The sequence below is a fragment of the Vicugna pacos genome, chromosome 6 (genome assembly GCF_048564905.1).
Source record: "Vicugna pacos chromosome 6, VicPac4, whole genome shotgun sequence".
Classification (NCBI taxonomy): Eukaryota; Metazoa; Chordata; class Mammalia; order Artiodactyla; family Camelidae; genus Vicugna; species Vicugna pacos.
The window spans coordinates 52,375,842-52,386,573 of record NC_132992.1 but is presented as its reverse complement, the minus strand read 5'-3'; the positions used below and the strand labels follow the sequence as shown (position 1 = coordinate 52,386,573).

Below are 10,732 nucleotides of genomic sequence, written 5' to 3'. Positions count from 1 at the left end.
CCAACTCAAATACATGTGAGGAAAAGTTGCAATGATGCTTAAGAATACTTTACTAGGTAAGTGCTAAAAGGGCAGAAGTTCAAAATCTAATACCATAGCAGTGTTTCCCTATTTTATCATTTTGGCCAACTATATTAGTAATTTAAGGAGAAGTTATTTAAACAACTGAGTTATTTAATGGAAAGGTTTAAGTAATTGTAAAGTGACAAGAAAAATCTATTCTTTCTGAAAGTTGATATGAAATGTTTGCATATATATCTCTATCATTGTGTTGGGGGATTCCTAAAGTCCTTGGGAGTAATTTCTTATTCTCTACAAGTCTGTATAATCTTTCCAGTAAAGAGGACACAGTGAGTTAAAGTCCCATACAGTTGTACTGACTTTCAGAAACTATATTTTTTTTCTGCAGCTGATAAGGAAATTAATTTACAAATATAAATATAAATTAATCTGCCATTAACATCTTCTTCCTATATATCTCATGCCATATAATCACTTTAACATAGACTTTTTGTTTCAAATTTTATCTTCTGAATAAAGCCTCCAATTTAGGGGGTAAACATACAGTCTGATTAAAATGTTTAAACATATTAAATATACAGAGTACATTACAACTTAATCGCTACTGATCCACTGACATTTCTTTTCTTTTTCTTCTTTTTGAGCTCTTTGTTCTTCTCGGTGATTAGCTGCAGTCCAAAATGTTATTTTTTTGAGTACTTGTTGGAGAAGTTTAGGAGGTAATAGAGATATCTGACTTTCTAAAATTATAGCATTTTTACCAATGCAGTCAAGGCATGACCTATAAACAAAACATAACAGAATTACTTGTTTTTGAACTTGAAGTTATAATATAAAATATTTTTAGGTAAGTATTATAAAAAAATTAAAACCATTATAAAAATTTTACATAATTATGTACTTCCTTTGCATTGTTTGGAACATGACAGGATATGTTATTTCCAGAACACTACAGTAACTGTATATTTTTATAGCATAGAGACTGTATCTGACCAAAATTGTTATAACTCACTATGCTTAATATTCTTTAAGTAAAAAAGATTCAGACTTAATTTCTAATCAAGTTAATCTATAACAGACCCTTTTCACTCCTCCTTCCAGCCCAATAACCATTTACTCCTGTCTGCAAACTGTCACCCCAAGATGCAGCATCAAACATCAATTTTATACCACGTGACCCAGCCCTCCCCCTCCCCCCTCCATAAACAACTGCCCTGGGTTGCCCACTCGACCTCCGTGGACCCAGAGAGAGCTGATCTGAAGAGGGGGATGGAACAGTGACACAGCACAAGCCAGCAAGAGCCCACTACGGTTCTCCCTTTCTGGGGACCAGGGTTCACTTTCCCCCGAGTCTCCTAGAGAGCAGTGTCCTTCCAAATATAGTTCGTTTTTATCCAAAGCTACTCTGAAGAGGGTTCTGTCCTCTCCAAACCAAAAGAAACTTGATTATGATAAAAACTATCCCCCCAAAAAGCATCTATTTCAACCGATAAACTTTAATTCAAAAAGGTAAGTAAATCTTTTTTCAAAGTATTAAAAACAGGATCATTTGATTCTGCTGTGGTTAACCTGAGTTGCCATTTTTGCCAGGATTTTACACTCTAGAGATTTATATCTTCTTCCCTATTTTCTGATGCCTTTTCTTTCTATTCTGTGAAATTCTAAGTAAGAAGTAAGACTGAAAATGTTCCACATACAGAAGTACGAGAAAATAAAATGAATCTTGTATCTGGTGTAAACTTAACTCTGCTGCTGTGGTGACATGACAGGTCCTGAGTTCTTCCAGAGCTGGCTGGGCGGGGGGGGGGGGGGGGGGGGGAGGAAGAATCAGATGAGGAGACAGACTCTGTATTACCATTCATCAACTGATTCCACAAATATTTATCAGTGTGCCCTACATACTAGGTACCATCTTAAAAATAGGAAACTCAACACTGAGAAAAAGTCTATTTCAACCTTCAAGGAGATTACAATTTAGTGAAGAAGATAAACAGTTAACAATAAAGTATTATAAATGTTGTGATGGGGATAAAATGAAATTCCCACAACAGGTATAGGGTTCTACAGAATCAGAAAGAATAACCAAGACAACTTTAGCAAGTCAGGGGAAACTTCCAGATGGAAGTTCCAGGCTGAGATCGAGAGTCTCGAACAATTAAATAAACTAAGGCTTTCCAGACAGAGGAACCATAGCTGCAAAGCCCTAGAGATGGGAAATACGATTTAGTACAGAAACTGCAATTCAGAGGTTCAAATATAGCTGGAGGGCAGAGTGTGAGAGTGGGGGCAGGGCAAGAAATGACGTAGAAAGGGGAGGGGGGTCCTGGACACCACACTTAGGAATCTGCAGCTTGTCTAAGGGTAGTAGGAGCCACTGGAGAGTTACCACAAAACAAAATGTGATTTGATCCATCAATATTCCTTCTAGGAATTTCTCCTGAGGAGATATGCAGGTTTTCCAAAGGAAAATATGAGAGTATCACATACATAATTTTTATAATAGTCAAAAATTGTAGATATCTTGAATATGTATCAAGACTAGCAAATAAATTGCACTTATATGAAATAGAATACTATATAGCTATTACAAACAGAAATATAGATCTATTATGCTGAATGATTGTATATATTGACATGAAAGATAATCCATAATAGGAGTTTTAAAGGCAGATTAGAAACAACATGCATAATTTGACCCTTTATACACACACACACACACACACACATATACTGCTCTCACTAAGACCAGTGACCTCTCAGCATGGTAAATGTTTTTCATTTTAAAGTCTGGAAGGATACCTTTCAAACTTTTTACAGTGTCAGACTCACACAATGATCATTGTGGGTGATGGTTCCTAGGTAATTTTTTTTTTACCACATACTTTTCATAATGTGTGAATTTTGTTAGTAAATATATCTTATTTTTATGGGAATAAATCATACATATATCCATCCATCCAAAGTTATGATAAGCATGCTCCCACAAGTACATTAGATTATATAAATTCTTTGAGGAGTCATATCCTATTCATCTTTATTTTTTTCAGTGTCTCAGTACAGTAAGTGCTAAATGCCTTCTGACTTTAAATTTAAAATAGAATCATCACACTGGTTGCACTGTAGACAACTGGTTGTGGCAAACACGCCTCACACAATAAATACCACTAAATTCCTGCTGGATTCAAGTATCAAAATATGCTCAGCATCACAAGGGCACATAGCCCTTTGCAGAAGCATGGTACCAGGTGCCAAGGGGGACACTATGCAGCCTGACTGACTGCTGCCCTGAGCCCCCGCCTCAAAGCCAGGCTCATCCACCATCTGCTTCCTCTCATTTCTGTCCTGGTTCATCTTCCCCATCACTGCTTATCTTCCCTTCCAAACCTCTCCTTTGTCTACAACACCTGTGCTTCCTCTGACTTTCTGTCGTTGCATTGATTGAAATCTAAGAAAATTTCTTTGTGTGCAGTCTTATTGAGAAAAGAGGACACATTAACCCTCATCTCCGTTTTCACAGTCATGGAGCCAATACCAGTACGCCTTCTCCTGACTCCTCACTGCGGCCTCCAGGCTGCTATCACTTCCCCCTGCGGTGCTGCCATCTATGAGCCTCCCCTTCCTTCTCCGCTGTCGTTGTCGTGAGGACTTTGGCCCTGGACTCAACAGTCTTGTCTCTTGACTGTCTTCAGCATCTGTTCCACCCCTGAATTCCATATTCTCCTCTTGGATCATAAGCCTGTATCCTTCTCATTCTTACATCCCCATGACTCCTTTTATTGTTCCCGGTTCTTCAACTAGGACCCCTCCGCTTTTAACTTTCTTTCCTATCCAGACTATGCACAAGCCTTTTCCTATCCATGTGCACTTCATTCTCTTATCAGCAACTTTAATCTCCTTCTCCACTGACCCTCTGCTCCACCATCCTGACTAAACTCCAACAGTGGGTCAGTTCAGCCAGCCATGTCCTTTCTGCACCTGCAGCCTGGCGGCCGGCCGGGTGCTGCTGGAAAAAACCACGCGTCTGCAGACACGGCTCACTGCGTATTGATTCTCCCGGTCTCAGCGGAGCCCTCCCGCGGCCCAGCACTCCCATGTTACACAGCCCTCGTCGCCATCTGCTCACGGCTGCCTCACAAGCTATGTCAAGTCTTCACCAGGCTTCTTTGTTTGGTTCTGGCGGGTTTGGGTTTTTTGTTTGTTTGTTTGGTACAAGAAGGAGGGAGTTAATTAGGTTTACTTATTTATTTACTAATTTTTTGATGGAGGTACTGGGGATTGAACCCAGGACGTAGTGCATGCTAAGCACACACTCTACCACTGAGCTATCCCCTCCCCCCTCACCACCCTTCTTAAGTTCATATCCTACCTTTTTTTATCAGATGACCTCACTATCAGCCAAAACTTTCTCCATGCCCTGCCCCCAAACAACAAATTCATGTTTTTATATCTATACTTCCTTCTTTCCCCACTATTTTTAAAGAAAAGTATTCTTTCTCCAGTCGAGGGACAATTCCGTTACCTATTTGCTAAAATCCATCTCCTCAAGACCCTGCTCCACTAACATTTCCTTCATTTCTTGTGTTTCCAACAACTTCCTTCCCATTGGCTTCTTCTCCTGAGCATACAAACAAATATGCTCACTCCTTCCTTGGTTTTGGTGCTTGTCCCCAGAAGCCACTCTGGCCTCCACCTTTACTTTTCCAACAGCTTCTTAGGACTGCCAAGCTCTGCAGCGCTTCTCAGTCCAGATACGCGGTAACGTCTTTACAGCAAGAAGGCTCTCCACCTCTGGTTCTCTACTCCCTCAGTGTCGGTGCTCCCATGGGCTCCTGCTTCACCTCCAACTTCTCTGGTCGCTCTCCTTTACCTACTCTGCAAATGTATGAGTTCTTAATGCTTTGTTGTTGGCTTCATCCTTACTCTTGAAACTGTTCCTGGGCGGAGCTAACCCACATCCACTCATACTCCAGTGATTCTAAAATCTTCCTGTTTGGCCTGGACCTCTCTCCATATATATATATAACTATTTAGAGGAGAGCTCCACCGCAGGTTCCATAAGCAGTTCAAGCTCAATGTGCCCCAAATCAACTTCAACATTTCTACCTCATCTCACCTTCAAACCCAATGCCTTCGCCATATTTTATCACTAATGCTTCCTTCTTCTTTCCCTTAGCATCCATTCAACTACCAAGCCCATTTTACCTCCTAAATATCTCTATCTCCCTCCCTTCTCCAGCTCCACTGCCACTTTCTTGATCAGACCTTCACTTTGTGTCTGTCCACTGCAATAATCCCTACCAACTTTTCTAACCAGTCATATATCCCTCCAATTTCCCATCCACACTGTTGCCAAAGAAATTTTATAACTTGTAATATGAGCATCTCATCCCTCTACTCCAAATATTTCAAAGCTTGGTGACCTCCTAGGAGATACTGTAAACTCTTCTGCATGAGAGACACAGGTGCTAGATGACACATGGTATCTGATTTCTTGTCTGCCCTCATTTCTTACAACTCCCCACCTCATACGTAGGTCCCAGGGACACTCAAGAATTCGGTTCCCAGAACACACTGTGCTGGTAGATATGTCTTGCCGTAACACCTCTGCACTGCTTGTTCATAGTAAATTCTTATCTCAAATTCTTCCTCTGCAAAGACCTCCCTAATCTTTGCCATCTTAACCAAGGGCCTTCCTCTCTAGTAGTCTTACGAACTTTATATATGTTCCTCTTAAAGCAACTTTATTTTTCTATTACAGTTGTTAGAAAGTCTGCCTTCTAAGTTATTAACAATTTATGGGAAAGGTCATGACTTTTCATTTCAGAGCACAGTGACCTCCCATAGCAGGCAGTCAAATATTCTATTTCTTGACCCCTCCATGTAAAGAACTTGCAGTCTACCCAGGGAAAGCAGTTATGTTTGTTCACAGAATAAGTAACAATACGTGGCAGGATAAATCATTATAGCAGCTATTTCTAAACTTTGCCCAATGGAATTACCTTCGGTACTTTCAAAAATTCTAAAGTCCAGACCATACCCCAGGCCAATTAAATCACGGTCTGTGGGGGTGGAACACAGGAATCAATAGTTTTTGACATTCTCCGTAAGATTCTGATGTGCAGACAAGTTAGGGAACCATTGCACTACCAGGCGGAGGGGCTGAGAGAGACTTTAGGAAGGGCAGGTTTGAGCAAGTACGATGGTTTTCAAGTGGCTGAAGCTGCAGAATGTCTGGAAGTTATAGTCGACCCCCTGACACAGAGCATGTAAACTGCCCTACTCCCACATCCTCACCCCTGTTATTCCTGCTGCACAAATACCCATGCTTGTTCACTAGGCAACTTCTGTTTCACTCAAACCCTTCCTCCCGACTCTCACAGGCAGAAATAGAGGCTTTGTCTACAATCCACCCAGTAAACTTTGTATATATTCCTTGTAAAGTAAAAGTATATGAGCTAAAACACTGTAAGTCACACCACCAATTTAATAACAACTTCAGGGTTAAAAAACAGAAATTCTACTAAACTAAATGCATATATATGTGTGTGTCTATTATTAGACACACTCTGATTTCAGAAAGGTTAAAATATGAAAAAAGTCTAGGCCTAGAATCAAAGAAATATAGTATGTTTAACATTCCTATATGAACTAAGTTCAGTTTTACAAACAAAACAAAAATGTGACTATACTATGTATTTCAGTTTTTTAAAATCTTATTGGTAAATGGTTCGTTACAAATCTGATTATACTCTATAGAAGATATAAACTTAAATTCAAGTCATAAGCTACCTGAAAAATATTATAAATGTTTCCCAAAAGGGAAGAAGAAAGAAATTATCACAGATTAATAGCATATATACTTTAATGAATTTTCTTACCTGAGTAGGGAATAAGGCTGGGTTTGAAAGATCAATAAATCATTACAGTGACCCTAGTTAACACAGAAAAGGAGTTATCAAGGCTTTTGGTAAAAATAACAATACATTACTAATTGAATATTTTTATTTTATAAATGCAAAAGAAATTATGTAAAGTAACAAATAAATCTCTATTAACCCCCGCAAACACACACACACACAAATACACACGTACCTACTAGCTACACAAACTTTGAAAACATGGTTCCCATTTTTTCAGTGACCAAACTTTTACCTAACCACAGCCTATAACTGCACATTTTAAAATTGTAAACATGTTTTTCTCTCAGAACAGTGGTTTCAGAATGAGAACAGAAGTGGTTTTCAAGTTGTTTTTTAAGCAGAATTCTTTTCTTCAAGATGACTCATTTTAAATTCTCCTCTTTATCCTGTCTCCATTTTCCAGATGGTGGATTCCTGGGGAATTCCTAATTTGAAAATCACAGATCTAGAAGATCTTTTGAATAATGGTTCTCTCATCTAAAAGTGTGGAGTCAGCAGAAAGTTTTTCTCATCCTCTCAAATAGGTCTTTAGAATTTCACAATTTATGACCATGTTTTTAACCAGAATTCATATTTTAGTGATAAATTTTGTATACTAAAGATTCTTAGTGCTGAGAAAAAGAAGTCAAACCACAAAATTTGCTTTTTAATTAGATGTAAAGTTGTGGTTTTCATCTTTTATTGAAGCACTGAATTCTCAGCCAAAGCAAGTTCTGAAGTTTGCCCTATACATACATAATGTTTAAATTGGAGCCCTCAGAACTTTAAAATAAATCAAACACCCTGGAGAGAAGATACCTTATTGCAGGGTTTGCCACTCATAGAAGCAACTCTGGAGATAATTACTCCTGAAGAGGTAAAAGGACATTGGAGGCACCCACGGGTGGGCTCTGGCTCCTTGTACCCCAACCCTGATGGCTCAGAGACCTGCTAGTCCCAGTGTCCTATGCAAAGCAGAGCAACCAATCCTGAACTCCTGTCCCATCATGTACAGAGCATAAATGTGGCCATCTCTCTGAATTTCCCAACGTGCCCAGACAGAAAGAATAATATGATCCAAATGCTACTCATTTATTCCTTTGATTTTAAAATTAGAATACTTGAAACTCAGTGTAAAACAGGGGTGAAGCAGTGGCAAAAGGTACATAAAATAAAGAGAAAATACACTTGAAACATTCCAAAGTAGTTTCCTCTTGAAGAAAGAAGCCAGCACTTATGATGTTCTAGTTACTAAGTCAGGGAGCAAATTTCATGAGTACTTATTATTAGCTACTTAGTAGTTTATATATACATTGCACATGTTCTTTTTAGGAATCAACTGTTGCTTATAAATACTTTAATTCAACAAAATTATAAATGCCTGGACTATGGGGAGGGTCAAAGAGAAAAGAAAAAGAATAGTCATTCTTTACAAGCTCTTCTTCATAATTTGATAAATGAAGCTAGTAGATCTGTTTTGATTTGCAAACCCAGAGTATCTTGAAATGCTTCACAAAAGCCACTCATTCTGAAGATTAATTGTACAACCATGTGACATTTCATGCCCTTCCATATTTTTCAGTGTGGGAATATCAGTAGTCTTTTTGAACAGCCATTTAGTTTACAAAACACAATTACACAGAGGAAACATTTAGATATGAAATTTTCTTACTGTATCCAAAGAAAGTAAATCATCTTTGCTCCCACCAAATACCATTACTTCATTTTCTTTTCCCAAACAGGCTGTGTGCCATAACCTATGATTGAAAATTATAAACAGTGAAATACTATCAAGGAAGAAACTATACATCACATACAAGTCAATTTTAAAGTGCACACTCTAAAATTTAACCTATTTCCAAAGAGGTGTGATTGAATGCAAGAGGCATAGCCTCAAGGAGGTTAAGATTTTAAAGATTCCTCTAGAATCACTAGAGAATTAGATTCTAGGGTTCATTAAATTACATTGTTTCAATAAAAGAGATGATTCTCAATAACCCTTTCTTATTTTATCCTCCAACATTTTTCTAACCTCTTGACCTCATAGATATTACCATGAAATAAAATTAGTTTAAAAAGAACCAATCAGCTTATTGCAGACACAGACATCTTTCCCAGTTTTCATATTACTATCTGCCATGTTGCTGTTCCCATCATTTGTCTTTCTTCCCTGTTCTCTGGTCCCCACTGCTGGACAAATCCAATCTGTCATATGCTTTACATTTACACTGTCACACTACTTATCACCCTGGGTATAGAATACCATAACACGTTCCTCATTTTTCTGTCTCTAATCTCTTTCAGCTACATATAGCTGATAAATAATATTTTTCAAATACTGTCTTCAACCATGGACATTTCCTGATCGGGAAGCATCTGTGCCACTTTTCTTAGCCTAAAATTTATGATCAACAGTTATTTCTTTTTCCCATAAACCTTTTTTTAAAATTTTTTGTTGGGGAAGTAATTAGGTTTATTTATTTGTTTTTTGATGGAGGTACTGGGGATTGAACCCAGGACCACATGCATGCTAAGCATGGCACTCTACCACTGAGCTATACCTTTCCCCTTTCCCATAAATCTTAATTTTTGCCTTTCCCCAAATAAAGCCTCTACTTCAGCCAAGTCCACTTCTTTGTGTCCCCTAAGAGAAAGCTTCAGTCTCTTTCTAGGCTTTTGTTCACCATGCTTCTTGGGCTTAGAATGAGAAGTCATTCTCTCAGGGCCTTAAAATCAGGCTCAAAATCCCCAGGAAGTGTTCCAAATACCACTCAAATTGGCTCTGATACCCTCTCTGTTCAGCACCTTTCCACATTTATGTGCTCATTTTATAATCTCCTAACTCACATTTGAAGACAAACTGTTCCATATTCCACTATAATGGTTTGATGCAATTTGTCTTCTAAGTCCGTACAAAGACTAGAAGGTCCCTGAGGTCAGAAATTGCCACAGTGGTGTGCTGGAAAGGGGCCACCAGCTGGTTAAAGTTGACGTGCCTGTCTCTTTCCAACTCCATGTTCAATGATATTATGGCCGTGGTCAAAATCAGCAAGTGCTACAACTGGGGTTTTTTTGGGTTTTGTTTTTCCTGCACACCACTGGAATTTGGGTAATCTAATTTTACGTTCTCCCTAAAGTGTTATTTAATATGGTGTTCTGCATCCCATATGTGCTCAAAAACTTGATTAACAAAAGCAAACACAAAATACCAACATCATTTATTCAGTGACTAAATAAACAAATAAACTATTTCATAAAGAAATAGAGCACCTAACATTGTTTTGGAAATGGTCTGATAGCACATATCCATCTCCAATTTCACATTATTTACCAAAAACAATGTTATGATTTTATAAAGTTCAACATTTTCGGGGGCTCTAACTCTCAGAAAAAAGTCCACAGAAATTTCTGAATTTTCAAAAATAAATTAAAAGGTTTACAAAGTCATTGCTTTGACTCTGAGAGTATGTGATTACTTTTCTTAATAGATCAAATTGCAACATATTCCCCAAATACATATTATCACTTCTTTTATTACCACATGACTCATTTTTAGTACATTAATCTTTTTTATTTAATTTCCACAAGTGCAAACAGTGGGATTATGCACAATTTGTTAAAATAGTTTCTTCAAACAATCATGACACATTCAATGATAAATGCACTTGGGATCCATGATAGAAGTGAGTCATTAGAAATTTTGTTTGGGAAACACTGTGCCCAATTCTCCAACTTGTATGCCAGAACATAAATGGATACAGATTTTCATCAACACCCAGATTATGTTGTGGGGTTGGGGATGGCAACTGGAG

The 10,732-nt window shown here is 38.1% G+C and overlaps 1 protein-coding gene across 7 annotated transcripts in view; it reads right to left on the bottom strand.

The window, feature by feature from the left end:
* KLHDC1 (kelch domain containing 1) overlaps positions 1-10,732 on the bottom strand; it is a 46,388-nt gene that overhangs the window by 3,934 nt on the left and 31,722 nt on the right. For 5 of the 7 annotated variants that reach the window (XM_072963011.1, XM_072963017.1, XM_072963016.1 and 2 more), the window contains 3 exons: positions 8,593-8,677; positions 6,900-6,952; positions 497-802 (listed from right to left, as the gene is read on the bottom strand). In XM_072963011.1, coding sequence (XP_072819112.1) covers positions 616-802; positions 6,900-6,952; positions 8,593-8,677 — 325 coding nt within the window. In that variant the 3' untranslated portion in view covers positions 497-615. Of the gene's footprint in view, positions 1-496; positions 803-6,899; positions 6,953-8,592; positions 8,678-10,732 lie in introns of those variants that run through there. The other 2 variants (XM_072963013.1, XM_072963012.1) reach the window with 1 other exon arrangement.